Consider the following 26,067-nt stretch of genomic DNA (forward strand, 5'->3'; position numbering starts at 1 on the left):
GTTTTAAATCTCTTTAAATATGTTTTGAACGTTCAGATTTCAGTTTTCTGAACTTTGTGATCTGATTGTTTTCTCACAACAATCAGCCTGTATATACAATAAAATCAGGCTCCACACACACATGCATATAGATCATCATAATTATGATCTTTGTTCAGACAGCTTTTATTTAGTTGATTTGTCGTTCATCATTGAAGTTTCTCATTTGTCTTATTTGAGTTATTATCTGTAAATATGTGTATATGAGTGGATAGAGCTGCTGCTACGTGCAGACGGACCTCCATTACAAAATCTCCCTGTAGAGTCGAAGAGCCAAAGACTTTCTGTCAACACTTCATTATCTCACATCATCTGTCAGAATAAACATTTGACTTTCTCATTCACGTGTCTCTCCTGATTGAAATAACGTCTTTTCACATTAGTATGGGATCTCAGGTGTAGCAGATCGAAGCGGATTTGTTCACTCTTTAGACAGACTACATCCACATAGATGGACCATTAAACCTCTCGAGGGCTGTACATTGTGGGGTGACCAACATTCCTCTTTAAGTGTGTTTCGTCCTACTCCTCTCCTTTCCTCACCACAAGTGTCTGAAATGGTCCCTTTCTATCTACTTTAATGTGTAAATATATTTATCTTGTGTTTCAGATCATCTAATCATTTTGATATCCATGAACCTCAGCTTTAAAATCTGCTGATTTACAGGATTCCACTTCTATCTGATGAGTTTTGGTTGTAACTTTTAACACAATGATGTAATGTCAGTATCACATGAGTGTATTTGATGTTAACCAGTATGATTAACTTATGATTTGACTTCTATTATCATTTATTATTTTAGATGTGCTCCTCTGTTCTATAATCCTTAGCTACAGATAAGAACATGTTTATTTGTTATATTTTGTTACTCTGTTATTTGATTAATTCATCTTACAAGCTCTTAGAGCCTCCATTGGTTCTTATGATATGTCACACAAATTGATTTACAGTTTGCAAATTGCCAGCGTGCATAATTCAAATATTATTTAGTCAAGCCAATCAAATTACTCCCCTTTAAGAAGAGGCCAGTTCTCTTTCCAAACAAAGGAATTCATTAGTAATCGGGAAAAGAGCGCCAAGGATCTTATTACCACCAAAACTACCCCTTCACTATAAAACTTCACAACACATGCTGTCCTGCCCTCTTGTCTCTCATGGTTTACATCCTGACTCTTGGATTTTGCTCATCACTCTTTTTTGGGCTCTCTGTGGTGAAGCACTCCTGCTTGGCAATGCAGAAAACAGGCATGATCAGGCGTTGGCTTGTGTTTTTAACCTTTTACTGAGAGCTGAAGAAATCCTTGTTTATTGTTAGTTAACTTTTTGACTGGAGAACACATGCTGTGTGTCTCCTCTGTGGCCTCAGATAGGCCTTGTCTTAGCCTGGTCCAGTGCTTTCCAGGAAGTTCACCTCATCATCAGCTCATCCATCACCACAGAAAAGTAGGAAATAACCATCTTCACGTGTTCTGGCTGAGACTTGATGCAGAACAAATTCTTAAATGGTGTTTGCTTTTATTGATTCTGTCGGCAATAGTTTAATACCTACATTTGCCATTCATTATCATTCATCCATTCTAGTTATGTATATGTACATGTATATATGTGTTTAGTGGTCCTTATTCATCATCCATCTCTCTGTCTCTTAATTGCTTAATAAATATCTTGAATTAAGTAGTTGTATTTGTGTATTCCTTAATGACAGAGCCCTAGGCTAGATTAGGATTTGTCACCACAATATTTGGACAATAGCCATCAGAAACATCAACAGTTGAATTACTTCTCAAACAAAAACACTGAATAAAACAGGGCACTAGACAAAGCCCACAGTAACATACAATTAACAGAAGTCACCTGCTTCAGGCTGCGTTTCACTGAAGGTAGGTGGCGTACTGGATGTGGTGCTGCTGCTTGTTGCCTGACCTGCAGCTGTATTCAAACATAGAGTACATCCAAACTGTTACACCGGAGTTTAATGGAGTTTAATTGAGACACATTGAGAAAATCATTATTTGTGATTAAAATAACAGTTGTTAGTGATGTATTAGTGTGATTTGACTGCTGTCATGGGAGCTCAGACCCCTTTGGTTCCCACTTAACTCAAACCCTTTTAATTCACTTCAGCCCAGAGTGAATGCTTCTTTTGCAGCTTGTGTGTCGCAGCGCCACCGTCTGTTGTTCAGAGGATGAAGAACTACACTTCATGTTGTCATTAAGATATTCAGATTATTCATTTTAGTTTAATTTTCTGTCTGGAGTCAGCATTTTTTTTTATTTCTGGTGATCCATTTTCTGTCTGATCCAAGTTATTTTCTCTCCTGTGTTTATGAGCTGACAGCTTTTACAGGATAATCTTTCAAAGTTCCTTCATTTTGTTTCCATCTATGAAAACTTTCTCAAAAATTCCAGGAGAAAAAAAAATCATGTGTGAAACCAAGTGAATTTTTATTTTCCATGACAAAAACAAATCTTTCACTCATGAAAAACATTTTTTTCTCTCTTTAATATTTTTGCAGATGAAAAAAAATGAGGAACTAAAAAACATAATCATGACAGAACTTTTGCTGACTTTAGGAAAACAGCCCTGACAGTAAAACAGCTTCTCTTCCCTCTCCGTAGCTGTATTCAAACATACAGTACATCCATGCTGTTATACCACTGCATTAAGTCTGTTGTGTCATTCTACCACATATGAAGTCAGCACTGTACAAATAAGCTTTATTTAATACGACTAAGACAGCATTTAATTAGTAACAAGGTTGAACTGTAACATTCAGTAATAATAAAAATAATAACAACAACAATAAGAATAATAATAATAATAACACTGCAGTGTATCAGAGACCACAAATCATTTTTCTGAACTTACATGCTTCAGAGAGTAGATGGCACATTAGAAGGCCCTTCTCCAGCAGCTGTTGGAGACTTCTGCAAAACTGTCCTGAGTGCATCTGGACAGTTATAGAGTAGATCATATAGTGGGATTTATTTTCCTCCTCCTCTTTTCTCCATTTTCTAAATTGCACACCTGAAGGCTCGCATCTTGAAATGTAAAAATAGAAACCTATAACCTGCCTCTCTCTCCTCTGACCTCAGATGCACCCCCCCACTTTCAGCCCAGTCAGTGCTCACGTGACACAACACCCCAATCGGCGGCGCCCCTCCAGCATGTGGTGCTACAGGCGACCGCCTACATGACCTCTGTCAAGAGCCGGCCCCAGGTCAATGTAATCAGAATTTACAACTTTCACATATAAGACTGATTCATTTGATGTGATTAATTTTCCTCCTAACTAATTAATCAATAGAGTTGGTTCCTTCTAAAGAGTGCTTAGTAATATTTCATGTATGTGTTGAGGACGCTACAATCTGATGTTTGTGGATTAATATTCCTGCTGCATTAATTTGTATGTGTTATTTTACTGCTGTAGATGTTTCAGGTGGAGCTCATTTTGACTCCTTTATATCATGTTGGCTGGTTTAATCTACAGCAGAACATCATATTCTTTTCTTTGTTACAGTGGTTGTCTTTGTTAAAATGAAGATGTTCTGTTGGGTTTGTTTCACAGATGCAGTTCCAGATGTGCGGACATGACGGCTGTGTCAGTGAGGGTGAAGAGAAGATCCAGCTTGAAGAGACGACGTTACAGGTGGGTGTTAATCAGGATTTAAAAAGGGGGAACAGGATGTGGAGATACCTGTTTGCATTTGGACCCAAGATGACTCAATCTGCTCCTGCTGCCAAATAGGGTTACGCCATTTCTAAAGTGCATCAGTATCAATATATATAATATACAATACTGATGTCTGCGTCACCTCCTCCAGTTTCTATTAATAACCCTCCACCATCCTCCACCTTATTGTGTCTGAGTCTGTTTGTGGGTCCATGAAGCTACAGACAGCCTCAAAGTAACTGACAGATGCTCTTCATGTTTATGTATATTTCTATATTAATAACTGTATATATGTTCTGTAATTAGTGTAGCATGAAGGAGTTTACAAACTTTCATTTCATTATACAACCCTGTGTTGGAGCCATATGTGGCTCTCTGTCTCCATCATGTGGCCAGTGGAGCACATTACAATAAACAGGAGGAGACGTGTGTCAGGTGACAATAAAACATTTATATAGATATAGGGCCTACACGCAGAACACACGCTGTGCGTAGGGCCCACGATCCATGGGGAGGCCCATTTTGCGCAAGGGGATGCATTCTCTGCAAATGCGGAAAGGATGCGCATCGCTGCCGTGAGGCGCGCGTAGAGCATCAAGACAGCCCAAGGCAGGAGAGAAAAAAAAAAGAGGAGTAGACGAGAAAAGGTGAGAGAAAGACGAGTAATCTGACACGCAGCATCTGACCAATCAGCAGTAGTGATGGTATACTCGATTCCTTTTACTGACTCGAGTTTGTATGAGTCACTCACTAAAGTGAATCGGGTTTTCGAGTCACTTGAGTCACTTGAGTCAGTCACCCAAGCTGTGTCCAAATTCAGGGGCTGCATCCTTCGAAGGACCCAGCCTTTGTTGACTCCGAAGGCCGGGTCCTTCGAAGGATGCAGCCCTGAATTTGGACACAGCCCCAGAGTGTGCGCCATGGAATGCGAGTTTCTCAGGTAAGGGAGGGGCTCTACGAGCTGGGAGGGAGAGCGAGTTAGCTGCGAGCCAGCTTGATACATTTACGCAATTGCAGTTAGAATAACAGTTGTGTGGCATGTCTCCTCTTTGCAGTTAGCTGGCGGTAGCAGCGGTGAGTCAGCGAACGAGTTAATGGAGACAATGACTCGCAACTCCCGAGTCAGTAAAAAGAATCTTGAGTTTTGAACGATTCGTTCATGACTCGCACATCACTAATCAGCAATCAGATGCGCCGACAGGCAGTTGGATGCAGGTGGAGAGATGGCCTCCAAACAGCAATATGAATCGGGAGCAAACAAAAGAAAGAAAAAGTCAAAACAAGAGGAGGCTCGTGCTTCACTTGAAGGTGGGTATGTTGTTGAAATAAAAAAGAAAAACTTTGTGGCATAAACACCCCAGCTGCTAGCCTGCTAATCATGAGACAGAAGAGAGCATAATTCTGGGATGGAGATTAAATTTTCCAGCGGCTCTGATTATCATTTGTTGAATGTCTTGTTAACTGCATCTACATTCACCTCTGTTGAAAAAGGAGCGGTTAATTGACCAGTTGGTGGTCGTATGTTGGCTCAGGTTAATAGCCTATCAATCTATGCTATCAATAGAAGTTTTGGGCTATTTTTATGGAGGTAAAATGTCGCCATCTCTTGGTGAATTTAATTCATAACAGTCATATAAGATTAGATGAAATAAGATAAATTAAGATAATCCTTTATTTGACCCACAATGGAGAAATTTAAAGCGTTGCAGCAGCAAACAGCAGTGTAGGAATAAAGAACCTAAGTACAAAATGTAAAAATAAATATTCAAATAAAATTCTGCTTAGGGCCCCAATTTGGCCAGGGGCGGGCCTGGATATAGAACAGTAAACAGGCAGTTACACTGCAGCTACAGGAGGAGTTTCAGAGTGTTTGTTTATCAAAAGTTAATTAACACCCTCCAGCCATTCAAAATCGAGTATTCACCAAGACCATGGTATAATAACTGTTAACAGCTGATTGATACATCAGATTTAGGGGTTTCCTCCTCAAACCTGAAGGTGCTCCACAGGGAGTTTCCTTACAGCTAACGAGGTACAGAAGCCCTGAGGGGTCAGTGCAGACGTTTTTATTTCTGGTGCGATATTTTCTGTCTGATCTAAATTATCTTCTCTCCTGTGCTTATGAGCTGACAGCTGGTGTTTAAAAAACACTTGCAGGATAATCTTTCAAAGTTCCTTCATTTTTTTTTTGTCTGTGGAAACTTTCCCAAATTCTCCGTACATTTTTATTATGTGTGTGTGAAACCAAATAAACTTTTATTTTCCATGACAAAAAAAATGTATAATAATAAAAATAATAATTCACACATGACAAACATTTTATTTCTCCTGAATGTTTTTACAGATGAAAAAAAATTAAGGAACTAAAAAAGATTATCCAGACAGATGTAACCCGCACAGGGTTACTTGAGTGCATTCCTCTACTCTGCCAGAGGGTGGCGCATACACCCCTGGGAACTTTGTAGAGGCACTCACTCTTCCTTTCTTCCGGTGGAGACTTGCCAGGAAGCATCAAGGACTGGTCGAGAGCTGTGAGAAAGAGAGTTGAGCCACATGAATCTGTGAGCTCCTCAAGATCTGATTGGTTTTTTAGTGAGGGAGAGATCATCTAGAATCTGACCCTGGCGGTCAGTGGTGAGCCAACTGAAGTCGACTGAATGGACCAAGAGCCTGTTGTGGCCAGCCGTGGCATCTTTGGAAACAGCATCATCCCACTCCTTCATTTGAAATACAGATAAGATCACACATAAACCTACCCGGGTAGTGAAAAACCATACATACTCCAAAACACACACACACACACACACACACACACACACACACACACACTGAGAACTTTCATGGACTTTGGAGAACTTTAATTTTCTTCTACTCTGCTGAGGAATCTCACAAAGGGACACTTTTTTATGATATTTTGTTATCTATTTTGGGCCCCATTATAGTGCGCCTGTGCACTTAGGAAGCCGGCTTAGATAGGCAGGGAATGTAAATAACTGTCTATATTCTTGTGTAATATATTTCTCAAACTTACCTGTTTTGTGTTGTGTGTTCTCTGCTAACCTTTTAATACTTCAGGCTCCATAGTCGTGTCTTGAGTCTTCTGAAACTAGCCCATATATCTATTCATAACCACTTAACTAAGTCATTAGTTGCACTGATCTGAAACACCTGTTACACAGAACTTCTGCTTCCTTTTGTAATCAGCCCTGACAGTAAAACAGCTTAACTTCTCTCTCCATCTCTAATTTTCACTTCTGTCTCGGTGTGACTCACATGATTTCTGCCGTCAGACAAAAAGGTAAATGTGTGTTTTTAATGTGACTTCTTCATGTGTGATTTGTGTGTTTTCTCCTGTAAAGACTCGTGTTATCAGACTGTTTGTGTCTTCATTAGTTTGACACAATCATCGCAGTAACACCTGTTGAAATGTGTGAGAGGTGTCGAGCTCGTTGGTCGACAGGATCAACCGGTGCAAATGAGGAAGAACAACAAGGCTCTTCATCGTTTTCACATTTTCATGTGAATTGTAAAATGTTCAGTCAGACTCAACGTCCCGTTTGTCTCCTCAGGAAAGATTTAGTTGTGTAGAAACAGTAAATTCATTTGGACACAACTTCTGTCTTTATTAATAAGAAACTAGTTGAGAGGCAGGGACCAGATTCTCTGTTGAACCATTCAAACATGGACTCACATGAAGAACTGAAGCTCTGATGTTTCTATTATTATCCAGACGCTCTGCTGAAAAGCACAAAGCAGCCACAGCAGTATGAGACAAACTGACAGTGTGAGTGAGCGGCCATGGAGGGTAATACTCCTCAGCAGGGTTCTGATCCAGAAGAATTACATCAAAAACAACCGCTCGGCTCTTGTGGATTTGAATAGTTTGAAATGGTGAAAATGATGCAAATAAGAAGGACAACGAGACTATTCATTCAACAGTCTGAGCATATAGCAGCAACTTCAGTCGGAGCTAATCAGTCCTGCCAGCTCAAAGCTTGTGTCTGCTGTAATATCACAGTCTGCACAACTTTACACTTCTTTCAGTATCTGATGGCATCCACACTTTCATTCAGTTCACTCTTAAAAACAGGAACAAAATGAGATGAGGTTCTGTCAGAACCGGTCTGACAGCCTGGAAACTTGTTATTCTTTGACTGAACCTTGATCAGCTGTTAATTCTCTGACTTCTCTGATCTACACACACAACAGTGAATCAAATACAATATGTCATGTGTACAGATGTAAATCCCTGACAGTCTAAAGATCTGACAGATCAATAATGAAGTCTTGTACTTCTTTCTCCTGTTTGACTGTTAATGTGTTCAATGTATTGATGTAGTTTAGGAGCAACATGTCTGCTCAGCTGATTTATAAACAGCAAAACACTGATATGATGAGAGTTTATGTAAAATGGAGGTTGAACCACAAACAGACTCACAGATCTGTGAAGTGTTTAAACAGGCGACCCTGTCACAATTACAACAACTGTAGACTGTATATAATCTGATATCTGGGTCTGATCACATTTTAATACATCACAATCAGATCTAACAGGAAGTGAGTGTTTCTGTGACTTCCTGTACAGACTGAAGGCTGCTGGGAAACTGTCAGCAGTTCATCTGGAAACAAGCCTGTTGATCTGTTTACTGAGCAGATCTGTAGTGACTGTAGATGACTGAGGACATCTAGTGGACTGACAGCAGAACTACACCAGCTGCTCTGTGATTGGCTTCCTGGCTGCAGCTTCCACTCAATTGATTCTTCCTGAAGGATCAATAAGAAGCTTCTTCTCTCTCAGTTCAGGATCCTGCTGACCATTATCTTCATTATCAACTTAGTTTCATCAGTTTTTCTAACAATCCATCAGCTGTTTAGACTCGACTGTTAATAAGTCTGACATCAAGCAGCACAAAGGTTTAAATTATAAAGACAGTGAAGAAGTTTGAAGCTCATGTTTGTTATTTTTGCAGGAAAAATGAGTGTAATTCATTCAAACTGCTGTCCTGTAATGATCTGTCAATCAGCTGATCAATGAATGGACTGACAGTTTGAGCTCTGCTCCAGTGTTTCCTACAGATGAATGTAGAAATGTGTTTTTTTCCAGAGCTGATAACAGAAGTTGCTAAGGAGTGAGACATCTTGCTCCTTTATGATCTGTGTTGAGAGTTGCAGATGTGCTTTACCCATCATGCAGCTGACAGGCCCAGAAAACACAAACAACAGTTACTTTCTTTAACTTCAGTCTCTCTTTCAAACTCAGTGCTGACTGAACGATGTCAGAGACGGATGGAAAGATATTAACAAGCCAGCAACCTTAACTTCAACACAGGTCAAAGCATCGCACCTGAGAAGGAGAGTAGATGATGTGTTCACCTGAGTGTTGTGGTCACATCACAGCCGAGCCGGAGGAGATAAATACCAGTGACTACTGCAGGTTAACTGACCCAGGAGTCAATCCTGACAATATACATTCACATAGCACACAAAAGACAGATGTTAGTGGGTTTTTCAGCCAGTTTGAAAGAGGCATTAGTTTCCTCCAATCAGAGCTATGTATGTTTATCATGTGCCTCTTCAACTGAACTTCAGAAGTCATTTTTACACAGTGAGGAATATTGACTGACAGACCTTCTGTAACACTGACACCTGCTGCTGACTGGCAGCACTACAGCTCACACTGGGTTTCTGCTCTCACGTCATTGACGCGTCTGGATTTGTATTTGAAGGTATGAGGATGTGACGGCTGTCGGTCAGATGAACACAGACACCAGCAGCGTCTGTCAGAGTCTGCAGACGGAGGAAGAATGACTCTTTGACCTCATCTGGACTTAAACAGGTGAGAACTCTGACAGGTAACATGACACACCTTTGATGCAGAAACTACAACATGAACTTGTGGATGAGAGCAGTGATTAACTGCATGAACACTATTTTAAGTTCTGAATATTCATGAATTAACTCACTAGTTATTCTATGAAATGTGACTTTCTCAACAAAATTAGTCTTTTCATGTTTTGTCCAATTTAATTTACTGATGTTAATCTGAGCTGACTTTACTGCTGAGAGATGAAGGAGTGTCAGGTCCTGCTGTGTGTTTTATCACTCTTATCACCACATCATCTCCCAACATGTAAAAGTAACGTTAGCTCACAGTTTTATGCAAGAGAGCCATGTTGTAATGTTGCTTTACAACTTTATTGTCCAGCCGAGGCCTGAAAATAAACATCAGTAGACTATAAATGTGTTCAGGCTGCAAACTCACGATTATGTTCAGTCTTGGTGTCCACAGGGGCGTCATGTGACACAAGAGCACAGGGCGCTTCCCAGCTTTGAACACTCGACCAAAACAGGCTTCACCGTCCGACAACCACACAAACACTCACTGGCTGCACCTGATTGGACGAATGCCACTCGTGAGCCGTGTATATTTAAAACTGGACCAACAGAGACTCGCGATAGATACACACCGGCATTTACTTCCTGCTTTGAGCGACCAAGCGACACACAAACACAAGAGGGATCTGCTGCACTGGTGATTTGAAACTTTGACACTCACAGCAGGATGTAAATACCGGTGTGTATCTATCGCGAGTCTCGTTCATCTTGTCCGGCGCGGCTTCCGTAGTGCAATCGGCTGCGAGGGAAACTCGCGTGAATGCGGAGCGTGCCTCCGTGTAAACATAGCATGGTGACTGTTTAGGCTGTAAAAATGTACTAAATGACATCGTTTCGAGTAAACTCTGGATGTCGCCACTTCAGGACACTTGGATTGCAGCGGACGAGCAGTATGGAGGAATATTACAAAGTTTTTGTGTAGTTTTATGGACATTTTTCTCTGGGTCGCCACTTATGCTCGTTATATGGATTACTCCTGCCTGAGGGAAGCACCGCGGGTCTCCAGCTGCACTTTGAGGAATAAGAAACTACACCGGACTTCTCATCAGCATGTGGGTGAGTCGATAATGACTGAATTTTGTTTTAAAGTGAACTGTTCCTTTAAGACCGGTCTTCACTGATGTTTCCCAGCTGATGGAAGCCTGGCTGGTTTTCCTTCAAGTGATAACACTGCCTGTCTTCAGCAGGGAGCCACGATGACTCCAGAGGACATTTTCAACACTCTGGAGGATCTAAAAGTTGACGAATTCAAGGATTTCAAATGGTATCTGAAGCAGCCTGACATCCTGGAAGGCTACCGACCCATCAAACAGTCCAAGCTGGAGAGTGCAGAAAGACGGGACACAGTGGATCTGATGGTGAACACCTTTACACTTGATGGAGCTCTGAAGGTGACCAAGAAGATTTTAGAGAAGATAAAGAGGAATGACCTGGTGCAGAGTCTGTCAGCCAACAGCTCAGGACCAGAAGGTCAGTCACATTTTTTTATTTTAATCAGACGAAGAGAGTCAACACAATACTTGTAAAGGAACAGGCCTCTCAGTACAGAAGCTCATTGTTTTCAGCAAAGAAAAACAAAGAGGTCTGATTTCATAATTAGGAGAAAAGGTTGAAGCATCAATAATTGTTATTGGAGAGGATGGAGGTTTGATGGTTCACATGAATAAACATGTTTAACTGAGCAGAGATTCATTTTAATGGTGCAACAGAGCTCTGCCTAATTTAAATCTGGATCAACTCATTTTAAACCTAATTTTACTGAACTCAGATTACATCTGATTTTAGATTAAATTAATCCTTGTTGGTGCAACCAGCCATAATCTCTGTCTTCACCTCTCTCTCAGTGTCAGTGAGTGTCTGTGATGTTGGAGAGCCTTCAGAGAACAGAGGACCTTCTTCCTCTCAGAGTGAAGGTAAAGCTGCTGTATTCTCTGGTATGTATGGAAGCCCTGAAGGACAAAGTTTAGTTTTTAGTTTGGAAAAGTTAAAAGTTAGTAAGACTGACTGCATTATAACTGAGTGAAAGCAGAGACAGGAGTACTTGATGAGCTTTAGTTGAAGCAGTATCAGAGTATCTGCAGCTCTGAAAGACATTGCATATAAAGCACTTAATTCAGTTTCTTCGAGAAAGACCCTAGAAGCTATTTAAAAGTCTTAAAATCCATCTACAAAGGTCATGAATATTTTTTCCTTGGCTACCGTAGACTGTAACATCAGTTTTTAGATTATTTTGTATGTGGTTGTGAGCTGTCAGGAGGATTTAAAACTAGGGATGCAACGATACCATTTTTTTCAAACCGATACGATACCGATACTTGGATCTGAGTACTTGCCGATACTGAGTACCAATGCCGATACTTCTACCACCAAAAAAAAATAAATACCCAAAAAACTATTAGGCAAAATGCAATTAATTGCAAGACAGTAGGGATGCAACGTTACCATTTTTTTCAAACCGATCACGAGTATGGGTATTTTCATTTGTGTACTTGCCGATACCGAGTACTGACACCGATATTTCTACCACAAAAATAACTATAAGGTTACAGATGCACTGAATTGGAAGACATGAGTTATTTTCTTCTCTGCTCGTTACAACAAATGACAATAAATTTAATAAAAATAAATACAAATAATCATCATTTCCTGTGTCAACAAAAAGCCTCCACATTGGCACTGTCTTCACATTTGATAGTTGTAGTCACACACACACACACACACACACACACACACACAGTCACACACACACACAATCACCCACACACCGTCACACAGAGACACACGCAGTCACACCAACACAATCACACACACACACACCTGAGATTGAGTAGCATTGCAATGCTGCAGCTAAGGTTTCCTTCATGGTTTTGATCCCATGGTCCTCATCAGTCTCCTTTGTAGAAATCTGTGCAGCACAGTGACGCTGGAATGACGTCTGCAGCTGTGGCATCTGAAGAGCTAACTTTTCGTGATAACTCCTCGAACGGACCCAGAACAGTTAGCTAAATAAGAGCTTTATATTGCACCCCATTGGATTTTAGAACTGGGTTCTTAGCGGGGGGCTTTTAATTTGAAAGTAGCGACCGTTCGTAGCTCGCCGCTACACAACAAGCTGACAGCAGCTACTAGCTGTTTGATTGTGTCCGCTAGCTGTCAGCTACAGAGACCGAGGAGACGCTAGCATCTCCCGGATCTCAGCGGCTTTCCAGTTGCTCATCTTGACATCCGCGGATGAAGTGATGGACTGATCGCTGTGATCAGCTGTTTCTTGGTTTTAAAACTCTCCGGCTGTGGGTCGCACAACAGTGCGCACAACTAACAAACCGCCCTCTGATCGCGGTCTTCAGTTTCATGCAATGTAAGGCCTAATGCAATAATGTGGTATCGGTGCGTGGTATCGGTGAATTTTTGCGAGTACGAGTAAAAGTATATGAGCGCAGTATCGGCCCGATACCCGATGCCAGTATCGGTGCATCCCTATTTAAAACTATAGTGGGACTGTTGTGACAGTGGATTGAGCTGCAGGAGGCAGTTTAATCCTTTTTATGTGGAATTTCAGTCAAACCATCAGATCTGCATCAAACTCCGTCTCTACTGCAGCTACAGCAGCCAGGAAGCTCATCAGCTCAAAACAGACAAGTGATTGAAATTTACATTCAGTCTGTGTCGTATTATAAAGGTGCAAAACATCACAAAAATGTCAGAGTAGGAAAAGTTGGTGAATCGATAACAAGAAAATGTGACAGACTCAGGGAATACAGTATATGATAACTTACATTCAGACTGTGACTGAAACTCAAGCCTCAAGGGAAGAGTGCAACTCTTTTCATGCAAGCCATGAGTAATAATAATAATAATAATAATAATAATAATAATAATAATAATAATAATAACCATTATTTCTGAAGCATTTTTGTTAGCTTGTGCCTGTGTCTGTTTGTCAAACTGAATGAACTTAAACTGAGTGTAAGCTCAGTGCATGGTTTTCAGATAGACAGACAGATAGATAGATAGATTTATTAATCATCAAGGGGAAAATACGTTATCATAGCAGCGGGTACATTCAAGTACAAATACAATCAAAATACAAGGGCAAATATAGAAACAAAAAAGTACTATATACAACATACAAAAAACAATAAAGTACTATATACAATAAAGTGCTTAAGTAGTTTAAGTAAAATAAAATACTGAGGTAAATAAAATGAAATGCTGAGGTATCGAGGAGTAAAGCTGAGTGGAACATAAGGTGCAAAAGGATGAGGTGCATTTTTATTTACAGTACATTAATTATAATTTAAAGCGCAAAAATGATCCTACCGATCAGACGGTCAGACACATAGTATTGTAATCTCACAAACTGGGTCATCTACCCATGTGCCTGCATGTTCTCCAGTTTGGCCTTCAGCATCCTGGGCTGGATGGCGCTGGAGAAGTGGAAGAACATGATGCGGACAGTGGTGTTGGGTCTATCAAGGGAGGAGTAGGCTTCCTGCAGCAGGTAGATGATTGCATCATCGACCCCAACTAATATGGCTGATATGCAAACTGTAGGCGGTCCTGTGATGGGCACACTAGGGGTCTGAGGTGTGTTAGAACCAGCCTCTCCATGACCTTCATGAAGTGAGAGGTCAGTGCAATTGGCCTGTAGTCATCCAGTGCCACGGGACGTCCTTTTATGGGCACTGGAACGAGGCAGGATGTTTTCCAAAGCACTGGCACTCTCTGAAGGTAGAGGCTCAGGTTGAAGAGGTGCTGGAGCTGTATGCATCTTTGACATTTGCATCCAGCAGATCTTTTGTCTTATTATCCTGTGTAGTGCATTTTACAAACTGGCGAAACGTTGGGAGTGTGAATGAGAGAGAGACATTGTTGAAGTCACCTGTGATGATGATGAAGGCTCCATGGTATTTCGTCTTACAAGCTAAAAACACAATAAAAACTCAATAAAAACTACGAAGTACTGGGAGCTGCTACGATAGGCTGCCACTAGCACGGCGCCATCTTCGCATCCTTTTACTGTTGAGTGGAAACCAAAGAAACCAGATATATTATGGCCTGTATGGAGCCAACAGGCACTGTTGTATTTAAATAATAACAAAAGAAAACGTAACCAGTACTGCTGGTCTAGGGTGGTTTAAATGATTTTCCCTAAAATGAGAGGAAGTGAAAGAAATTAAGAGTGTGCCCTTCTGGGCCTACACGAGCTTACTGTTACAAAATTACAAATATACTGCTAGAATAGTTTCCATAGACACCTTGCTCCAACTGTAAATTCAAAATCCTGCATTTTAGTTGTTTTTTTTCTATTTGTCACTCAGATGAGATCGTTCCAGTACCAAAGCCACAACCCATCTCATATTACCAAAAAATGCTTCAGTCAAACCTCGAGGATAGGTTTAATTGTGCACAAGAGGGGTGGGCACAGAGGAAGGATGAGCAACCCCTGGTTGATATCTACACAGAGCTGTACATCACAGCTGGGGGTGATGTAAACATCAACAAACAGCATGAGATCATTCAGATGGAGGTGAAGCCAACAACAGAGGAATCAGTTCAACCCTGTGACATGTTCAAACCCCCCTCTGGAAAAGAAAGATCCATAAGAACAGTGCTGACCAATGGAATCGCAGGAATTGGCAAAACATTTCTTGTCCAGAAGTTTGTGTTGGACTGGACTAACAAAGAAAACAGTCAAGATGTGCATCTCATATTCCACTTTACCTTCCGCCAGCTGAACTTATGGAAGGGAGAAAAGTTAAGTCTGACCGAGTTGATCCATAAATGTATCAGAGAGACCAAAGACATCAAGGAAGAGGCTCTGAATCACATCTTTACAACTCTGCAGTCATCAGGAAACACCAACTATGACAGAAGTAAATTCAAACTTCTGTTTGTTTTGGATGGACTGGATGAGAGCCGCCTTCAACTGAACTGCTCGACTGATGAAATCCAGGACACAGACTTTGATGTGACACAGTCCACCTCAGTGGATGTGCTGATGTCAAACCTCATCAAGAGAAATCTGCTTCCCTCTGCTCGCCTCTGGATAACCACACGACCTGCAGCAGCCAATCAGATTCATTCTGATTTTGTTGACGTGGTGACAGAAGTCAGAGGGTTCACTGACCCACAGAAGGAGGAGTACTTCAGGAAGAGATTCAGAGATGAGGAGCAGGCCAGCAGAATCATCTCCCACATCAAGACATCACGAAGCCTCCACATCATGTGCCACATCCCAGTCTTCTGCTGGATCACTGCTACAGTTCTGGAGGATGTGTTGAAGACCAGAGAGGGAGGAGAGCTGCCCAAGACCCTGACTGAGATGTATGCAGAGTTCCTGGTGTTTCAAATTCATCAGACAAAGAAGAAATATGACCAAAAAAAGTGCATTAAGTACATTAAGTCATTAGCAAAACTGGCTTTCCACCAGCTGGAAAAGGGCAACCTGATCTTCTATGAAAGAGATCTAAAAGAGAGTGGCATTGATGTCAGAGGAGCCTCAGTGTACTCAGGAGTGTTCACAGAGATCTTTAAAGAGGAACGTGGGAGGAAGAATGATGAAGTCAAGATGTTTAGCTTCGTCCATCTCAGTGTTCAGGAGTTTTTGGCAGCTTTGTATGTAGCGATGTCACTCATTAATAAAAACAAGAATGTGTTGTCAGAACCACCAACTTTTTTCGAACATGTGCGAAAGATTTTCAGCAAACCATCAATGACAGAGGTCACCAGGTTTGCTATTGACAAGGCCTTACAGAGTCCAAACGGACACCTGGACTTGTTCCTCCGCTTCCTCCTGGGTCTTTCACTGCAGACCAATCAGACTCTCCCTGAAGGCCTCCTGAAAAAGAAAAGAAGCTCACAGACCAATCAGGAAACAGTGAAGTACATCAAGATGAAGATCAGTGAGAATCTGTCTCCAGAGAGAAGCATCAATCTGTTCCACTGTCTGAATGAACTGAATGATGGTTCTCTAGTGGAGGAGATCCAACAGTACCTGACATCAGGAAGTCTCTCCTCAGATAAACTGTCTCCTGCTCAGTGGTCAGCTCTGGTCTTCATCTTACTGTCATCAGAGGAAGATCTGGACATGTTTGACCTGAAGAAATACTGTGCTTCAGAGGAGGCTCTTCTGAGGCTGCTGCCAGTGGTCAAAGCCTCCAACAAAGCTCTGTAAGTGAGCAGATAACTGCAGATACTAACTGCTGTATATCACATTTGTAGGGTCAACTAACAAAAGGCTTTGATTTCAATCAGTTGATCAACTGAAAAACTGCGTTGTTTAATTAGTTTCATTGTACCTCTGCACATTAATGCAGCTATGAAAGAAACAAATCTGTTGCATTTTAATTCTTTTAAAGGTGAGGTGAGTCATTCTGGAGAATGATTGTTGATATTTGGACAAATAGCCAAACAAATTCACTGATGCACATTGCCAAGGCAAGGCTACTAACAACTGGGCTAGCTTGCACAGAAGTGGATTTTGCTGAAGTAAAACAAACATATATTAATATAAATACAAGATATTGAACACACATTTACGGCATCCTAAACACAACATAGTCTAAACTAGCAATATTTTTGGGTGTCACGATTTTAAATCGATAATCGGGGGAAATGAGCCTTCAAATTTCACAATCAAAATCTAATGCAGTATCAACAAAGTAGTCGGTTCAATTTATCATTGAGATTATCGGTTCGTTATAAGTCATTTTCTGTCAGCCCGGGGGGGGGGGGGGCAACGTGACAACGTTTGTTTCGAGCCCCTACAGCATGAGAGCTAACAGAGGTAACAGTTGACGGCCTTCCATATCCATTCCAAAACACCGCTGTTCCGAATCCGACTTTCAAGTTCCAATTACTTCCCAATAGGGTTAGGGTCAGGGGTTCCCCAATAGCCTTTTCGGAATAGCGGGTTCTTTAGAAAAAATGGGAAACCTCGACATTACGAAGAATGGAAGTCTATTTTCGGAACAGCAGGGTTTCGGAAAGGCGGGGTGTAACCACAGTTGACGGAGCTAAAAGCTTCCAGTGGAACATTAAGTGGTAAACACTGAACTGCAGTTTAATGTGACAACACAACACGTTTACACAAAATGAATGTACTGAAGTATTTTAGCCTAGTACTGTTTGGAGGTAAAAGTACCTTGAGTTTAGAGTTACAGACAATTTACATCCGTGTACATTTTATCCATCTTCTGACAGAGGTGAAAGTAACCTGGTACAAGCAGTGACCAGGTGGTGGAGCAGTAGCTTCAGAACAAAGACCTCAAAGACTGAGACAAGTGAGAATGAGACAGACTTTTTCCCAAATTCTCTCTCTGTTACTAAATTCTGTGTCCTACGTTATTTTTCTTAATTCTCTTTTAACAGTGTTTAGATAACTTATATATAACCTATTTCTGTCTTTAAATCGATGTGAGATAAATATAAATATTTATTTCCTCAGCATTTAAATGGTGGTTTTATTATGCCATGAATAAGTAACAACTATAGATGACAATAGGGTAAAGATATGTCCTTTTTATCAGTGATCTGTAAAGGCCAATACTACTACCCAAAAATCCTGATCGAGCACCCTCAGCTTAGTTTCCTGTTGTTGAAATTGTGGCAGCTTCAACTTCTGGAGACAGTAGAGAGAGTCCTTTGCGTTGTTACTGCTGATTTCAGCATGTTACACCAGATCATTTGCATTCAGCTCTTCAGTTGCAGATTCAGTTGCCTGATACACAAAACACAAACATGACATGAACAGCGAGTTGACTGAGAATGTAATTGCTGAAATTGACAAAATTAGAATGGCTGACCCCCCTGAAATTTTCGCAAATTGCTGTTAGTTGCTTATAAAGAAAAACACAACTAATTGTCCAAATATCTACTCATTACTTCAGATCCTTGATTCGACTCATCAACACTATAACAGTGCCTACAGAAATGTGATGTATTTTGTATTGTGGATGACAGTACCAGTATCAGTGTTTGTCTTTGTCACTAACTGTCCTTCAGGCTGAGTGGCTGTGATCTGTCAGAGAGAAGCTGTGAAGCTCTGTCCTCAGTTCTCAGCTCCCAGTCCTCTAGTCTGAGAGAGCTGGACCTGAGTAACAACGACCTGCAGGATTCAGGAGTGAAGCTGCTGTCTGTTGGACTGAAGAGTCCACACTGTAAACTGGAGACTCTCAGGTCCGACTTCATTTTCTGTTAAATGATCATGTCAGCTCTAATTGTGTTAAGTGTTTTTTTTTTCATTAATAGTGCATAAAATGTTTATCTTTTTTTGGTGTTCATTTTTTTATTTATAAAGCCCAAAATCATTTTCACATTGCCTCAGTGGGTTTTACAATCTGTACAGTGATTGACATCCTCTGTCCTTAGACCCTCAACTCAAGTGAGGCAAATTCTCATATTGAAAATAAAACTTTAACAGGGAAAAAACATCAGGAAGAGGATGATCCTTCTCCCAGGACCGACAGACAAGAAGTAGATGTTGCGTGTACAGAACAACAAAATCAAATCAAATCAAATCAAATCAAATTTTATTTGTATAGCCCAAATTCACAAATCACAGTTTGCCTCAGAGGGCTTTACAATCTGTACAGAGACGACACCCTCTGTCCTTCGACCCTCGATTTGAGTGAGGAAAAACTTGCCCCAAAAAAAAAGCCCTTTTAACAGGGAAAAAAAATGTGGAAGAAACCTCAGGAAGAGCCACAGAGGAGGGATCCCTCTCCCAGGACGGACAGACGTGCAATAGATGTCGCATGTACAGAGCAGATCAACGAGATCACAATGTATACAATTATAATGGATGGTTGACAGGAATGAAAGTACATTAAGAGGCATCACAGCAACAACAATGAAATGCACATGGAAATGTGATTACTAGTGACAACAGTAGTAGTGATTAACGGTAAGGATAGTAGTGGAACGTATGTAACAGAGATATGACTAATATTAGCGACAGTAGTGGTGGGTGTCAGGCAGGGTCATGGCAGTAGGCGCATCCAGGATCAGGCAGGGCCATAGCAGTAGGCGCATCCACGATCAGGCAGGGCCATAGCAGTAGGCGCAACCACGATCAGGCAGGGCCATAGCAGTAGGCGCATCCACGATCCACGACCCGGGCGCCGCCAGGATCCATGGGAGCCTGTAGGACTAGAAAGCACAAGGACTCCGGGGAAGAAGTAAGTCAGTGACATGCAGAGAATGGGCATGTATACAGGCATAATGTATACAGATGGAGAGGAGAGGAGGAGAGAGAAGCTCAGTGTGTCATTTGTCCCCCGGACTAGGCCTATAGCAGCATAACTAAGAGCTGGTCCAAGACAGGCCTGGGCCAGCCCTAACTATAAGCTCTATCGAAAAGGAAGGTCTTAAGTCTACTCTTAAAGGTAGAGAGGGTGTCCGCCTCCCGGACCAAAACAGGAAGATGGTTCCACAGAAGAGGAGCTTGATAACTGAAGGCTCTGGCTCCGATTCTGCTTTTGGAGACTAGGAACTACAAGTAATCCTGCGTTCTGGGAGCGTAATGCTCTAGTTGGGTGATAGGGTAGTATGAGCTCCTGGAGATATGATGGTGCCTGACCATTAACAGCTTTGTAAGTGAGGAGAAGGATTTTAAATTCTATTCTTGATTTTACAGGGAGCCAGTGCAGAGAGGCCAATACAGGAGTAATATGATCTCTTTTCTTAGTTCCTGTCAGTACACGTGCTGCAGCATTCTGGACCAGCTGGAGACTCTTTAGAGACTTGTTAGGGCAGCCTGATAATAGAGAATTGCAATAGTCCAGCCTGGAAGTAACAAATGCATGGACTAGCTTTTCTGCGTCTTTTTGAGACAGGATGGGCCTGATTTTTGCAATGTTACGTAGATGAAAAAATGCAGACCTTGAAATTTGTTTTATGTGGGAGTTGAAGGACATATCTTGATCAAAGATAACTCCCAGATTCCTGACGGTGGTGCTGGAGGCCAAGTTAATGCCATCCAAACTAGCTATATCATTAGATAATGCATCTCTAAGGTGTTTAGGACCAAGTACTATAACTTCGGTTTTATCTGAATTTAACAGCAGAAAATTGCAGGTCATCCAGGTCTTAATGTCCTTGAGACATGCATGGAGTTTAGTAAGCTGATTAGTTTCATTTGGCTTTATTGATAGGTATAACTGGGTATCATCTGCATAACAATGAAAGTTTATGGAGTGTTTCCGAATTATATTTCCTAGAGGGAGCATGTATAAGGTGAATAGTATGGGTCCAAGCACGGAGCCTTGAGGAACACCATGACTAACCTTGGTATACAGGGATGACTCATCATTAACATGTACAAACTGAAATTGATCCGATAAATAGGACTTAAACCAGTTTAATGCGGGTCCTTTAATGCCAATTAAGTGTTCCAGTCTCTGTAGTAGAATGTGATGATCAATGGTATCAAATGCAGCACTAAGATCTAGTAAGACCAGGACAGAGACAAGTCCTTTGTCAGAAGTGATTAGGAGGTCATTTGTAACTTTCACCAGTGCCGTCTCTGTGCTATGATGTGCTCTAAAACCTGATTGAAAATCCTCATATAAACTATTGTTATGAAGAAAGTCACATAGTTGGTTGGCGACTGCTTTCTCAAGGATCTTGGAGAGGAAAGGGAGGTTGGATATAGGTCTATAGTTGGCTAAAGCTTCTGGATCAAGATTAGGCTTTTTAAGGAGCGGTCTAATTACAGCTAGTTTAAAGGATTGTGGTACGTATCCTGTTAATAGAGACAGGTTGATCGTTTCTAGTAGAGATGTGCTAATTAAAGGTAGAGTTTCTTTCAGCAACCTAGTTGGGATGGGGTCTAGGAGACAAGTTGTTGGTCTAGATGAAGAAACCATCGAAGTTAGTTGGTGGAGATCGATGGGAGAGAAGCAGTCTAAATACAAGTCAGAATTTACAACTGTTTCTGAGGTTCCTGTGTTTAAAGATACAATAGTGCCAGTTGAGGGCAAGCGATGATGGATTTTGTCTCTAATGGTTAAAATTTTATCATTAAAGAAGCTCATGAAGTCATTACTACTGAGCGTTGTAGGAATACATGGTTCAGTAGAGCTGTGACTTTCTGTCAGCCTGGCTACAGTGCTGAAAAGAAACCTTGTGTTGTTTTTGTTTTCCTCTATTAATGACGAGTAATAGCTTGCTCTGGCATTGCGGAGGGCCTTCCTATATATTTTAAGGCTATCTTTCCAGGCTAAGCGGGATTCTTCCAAGTTGGTGGAACACCATTTCCTTTCAAATTTCCGTGATGTTTGCTTCAATTTGCGGGTATCCGAGTTATACCAGGGTGCTAACCTCCTGTGCTTTATAGGTTTCTTTTTCAGAGGGGCAATAGAGTCCAGTGTTGTTCGCAATGAGCCTGCAGTGCTATCAACAAGATGATCAATTTGTGAGGAACTGAGGTTAGCGGAGGAGTCCTCTATTATATTAAGACATGGCATTGAATTTAGTGCCAGCGGTATAATTTCCTTAAATTTAGCTACAGCACTATCAGATAGACATCTAGTGAAGGAGTTTTTGCCTAATGGTGTGTAGTCCAGTAATAGAACTTCAAAAGTTATTAAGTGATGGTCTGATAAAAGAGGATTCTGTGGAGAAACTGTTAGATTTTCAATCTCGATACCATAAGCTAGAACAAGGTCAAGGGTGTGGTCAAAACAGTGAGTTGGTTTATGTACACACTGAGAGAAGCCAATAGAGTCTAATAATGAGATAAATGCAGTACTAAGGCTATCATTAACGACATCCACATGAATATTAAAATCACCTACAATAATTACTTTATCTGATTTGAGGACTAGACTTGATAAAAACTCAGAGAATTCAGATAAAAATTCTGAGTAAGGACCAGGTGCTCGATACACTACAACAAATAGAACTGGCTGTAAAGTTTTCCACGTTGGATGTGAAAGACTAAGAACAAGGCTTTCAAGTGAGTTATAGTTTAATTTAGGTTTAGGATTGATTGACAGACTTAAGTCATAAATAGCTGCAACACCCCCTCCTCGGCCGGAGCCTCGAGGAATGTGAGTATTGATATGACTAGGGGGAGTGGATTCATTCAGGCTGACATATTCTTCAGGATGCAGCCAGGTTTCAGTAAGACAGAATAAATCAATATTACAGTCTGAAATTAAGTCATTTACTAGTACAGCTTTCGATGACAGGGATCTGATATTTAGGAGTCTGCATTTAATTCTCGTCTTGTTTTGAAATTGCAGAGTTGCTGTTAATTTTTACTAGATTTTCATGCACAACTCCTCTTCTGTGGACTTTTGATTTGATGAATTTAATTAATTTAGGTGGTCGGGGGGCAGACACAGTCTCAATGAAGTTTTGGGTGTGCAACTGATCTAATGGAAGCTCAGTGTAAGACTGCAGCTCTGCCTCCTGGTCTCAACTCTGGGTTGTCAGGCTGGTTGTTGGCTAATGAAATGGGTTAAATTTCTCGAGATGAGAGTCGCTCCGTCCAAAGTGGGATGGATGATGAGACCAGGTTTGAGACCAAAATCACAGTTTACAGATTTAATTCACAGAATATCTGTCTCTATACATTCATAAATATATATTGTCGTGTGTGTGTGTTTGTGTGTGTGTGTGTGTGTGTGTGTGTCCAGGCTGTCAGGCTGTCTGATCACAGAGGAAGGCTGTACTTCTCTGGTCTCAGCTCTGAGATCCAACCCCTCCTATCTGAGAGAGCTGGACCTGTGCTACAATCATCCAGGAGACTCGGGAGTGAAGCTGCTGTCGGCTGGACTCGAGGATCCAGACTGGAGACTGGACACTCTCAGGTATGAACACACAACAAGAGCTCACACACTGTTTCTCTGTCACACCGACAAGCTGAGGATAACAGTGAAGACAGTAACTGATGTGCTGAGAGTCCCTGTCCACACTGAGACTGACCTCCTGACTAACATCACACCACCATCTGCTGTTGATCATTTACTGACACTATAACACACTGTGTTTGACAAATACTGTCAAAAGGTTCTGAGTATAGAGGGAATAATCTCCTGAACAGATTGTATAGAGCCTGGAGACAAACTGTGATTTGTCATTTTGGACAAAATCAATAAAGTTGACTTAAAAACTTGATTTTATTATACTGATTTTACTGACTTGAATCATTTATTTCAAATAAGCTAATTATTATAATTCTCCCATCTGTCACTTTGTAGTATTTTATTTGTTTGTGAATATGTGTGTTTTATAAATGCAGCTGTTTTGTCTTCATGGTGATCTGAGTATGCTTTATGAAGATCATTGATGAGGAAGCTTCTGAAGGTTCATCCTGACTTTGTTTCTTCCTCCAGGGTGGAACATGGTGGAGAGCAGAGGCTGAAACCTGGTCTGAGGAAGTGTAAGTGTGTGTTCACTTTGACTGATGAAAACAAGGCAGCACATGTTAAAGTAGTTTAAATCTAAAGCTTGTGTATCTGCATTCAACTGTCAGTTTGAAAGAAGATCCAAAAAGATGAGTCATTGTGAAGTTTTGATCTAATTAACAGTCAGTCTGTTAATAAAGCAACAAATAAACCATCAGCTGTGTTAGATGATAAACTGCTGCTGTATTGTGTCTTGTTTTCTCCATCAGATGTCTGTGAACTCACAGTGGACACAAACACAGTAAACAGAAACCTCGAACTGTCTGACCACAACAGGAAGGTGACATATGTGGGAGAGGAGCAGCCATATGCTGATAAACCAAAGAGGTTTGACTGGTGGTTTCAGCTGCTGTGTAGAAATGGTCTGACTGGTCGCTGTTACTGGGAGGTCGAGTGGAGAGGAAGGGTTTATATATCAGTGAGTTACAGAGGAATCAGCAGGAGAGGAAACAGTGCTGACTGTTGGTTTGGAGGGAATAATCAGTCCTGGAGTCTGAACTGCTCTGATGGTGGTCGTTACTCTGTCTATCACAATAAGACAACTACAGCCCTCCCCTCCTCCTCCTCCTCCTCCTCCTCCTCCTCTGTCTCTAACAGAGTAGCAGTGTATGTGGACTGTCCTGCTGGCACTCTGTCCTTCTACAGAGTCTCCTCTGACACACTGATCCACCTCCACACCTTCAACACCACATTCGCTCAACCTCTTTATCCTGGGTTTAGGTTATCTTTGGGTTCATCAGTGTCTCTGTGTTCTCTGTAGGAGGGACACACACACACACACACACACACACACACACACACACACACACACACACACACACACACAGACACACACACACACACACACACTCACACTCTCTGTAAATCACAGTAACAGAAATGGTGTAGTTGTGTTGTCTCTTCTTGGTCAATGCGCTGCACATCAGTGGTTTTAAATCTCTTTAAATATGTTTTGAACGTTCAGATTTCAGTTTTCTGAACTTTGTGATCTGATTGTTTTCTTACAACAATCAGCCTGTATATACAATAAAATCAGGCTCCACACACACATGCATATAGATCATCATAATTATGATCTTTGTTCAGACAGCTTTTATTTAGTTGATTTGTCGTTCATCATTGAAGTTTCTCATTTGTCTTATTTGAGTTATTATCTGTAAATATGTGTATATGAGTGGATAGAGCTGCTGCTACGTGCAGACGGACCTCCATTACAAAATCTCCCTGTAGAGTCAAAGAGCCAAAGACTTTCTGTCAACACTTCATTATCTCACATCATCTGTCAGAATAAACATTTGACTTTCTCATTCACGTGTCTCTCCTGATTGAAATAACGTCTTTTCACATCACTTTACATTACAGACATCACAGCAGACGAGCTGTATGGAGACATCTGATGTTTTAAATCATCTCCAGCTGCTTCAGTTGTCTATTGCTACTTTAACTCTGTTTTACTGTGAAGCTCCTGAAATGTTTTGTGAACTACCAAACTTCTCTGCTCATTACCTCTGCCTCCTGGTGACACTGGATTTTCTTGAATTTTCGTTCCTGTTTGCTCACCTCAGTCCTTGATTTGAACTTTGTTGCTGATTAGCTTTTGTTTTCGGTCGTTGTATTTTCAGAATAGATATCGATATAACCTAATATAAGATAATCCTTTATTGATACCCAAAGGGGAAATTCAAGTGTTGCAGCATAGTAGGTATGTAGGTATGCGGGGGGGATCAGTGAGATGACCGACTGTAGCTTCCACTGCTCCCCCTGGGTGATGACTGGGGCAGGGGGCCTCCTGTTCCTCTGGTAGTCCACCACCACCTCCTTGGTCTTACTGATGTTGAGCTTCAGGTGGCTGCTGTTGCATCATGTGATGAAGCTCTCTATCAGTCCTCTGTACTCCTCCTCTTGTGTGTGTTTTAGTGTGTTTCTCCATCATCTTCCATAGACTTCAATACAGCGGTCACCACAGTCTGACACCAGAGATCCAGTGACGTGATGACCCTTCCTTCTTCTTTAGGTTCCTCGGTCAGTAACAGGAAGTGGT

The 26,067-nt window shown here is 41.2% G+C and overlaps 1 protein-coding gene and 1 long non-coding RNA gene across 2 annotated transcripts; one reads left to right on the forward strand and one right to left on the reverse strand.

Annotated features, from left to right (window-relative positions):
- Nucleotides 1–6,014: 6,014 nt before the first annotated feature.
- On the reverse strand, nucleotides 6,015–6,426 carry LOC311263942. Its single transcript, XR_014623421.1, has 2 exons — nucleotides 6,335–6,426; nucleotides 6,015–6,243 (listed from the first exon to the last, which is right to left on the reverse strand). It is a non-coding gene; the product is annotated as an uncharacterized lncRNA (long non-coding RNA).
- A 4,379-nt stretch (nucleotides 6,427–10,805) lies between these two features.
- LOC311263244 (NACHT, LRR and PYD domains-containing protein 3-like) lies at nucleotides 10,806–24,786 on the forward strand (the record flags this gene model as incomplete). Its single annotated transcript, XM_084363165.1, has 7 exons — nucleotides 10,806–11,079; nucleotides 11,454–11,522; nucleotides 14,931–16,782; nucleotides 18,616–18,789; nucleotides 23,256–23,429; nucleotides 23,955–24,001; nucleotides 24,236–24,786. 7 exons carry the CDS (start codon nucleotides 10,806–10,808, stop codon nucleotides 24,784–24,786), a joined length of 3,141 nt encoding a protein of 1,046 aa, XP_084219291.1.
- Between the last annotated feature and the right edge of the window lie 1,281 nt (nucleotides 24,787–26,067).

Source organism: Pagrus pagrus, assembly GCF_965226575.1.
Source record: "Pagrus pagrus genome assembly, chromosome: 10".
In the NCBI taxonomy this organism is placed as follows: Eukaryota; Metazoa; Chordata; class Actinopteri; order Spariformes; family Sparidae; genus Pagrus; species Pagrus pagrus.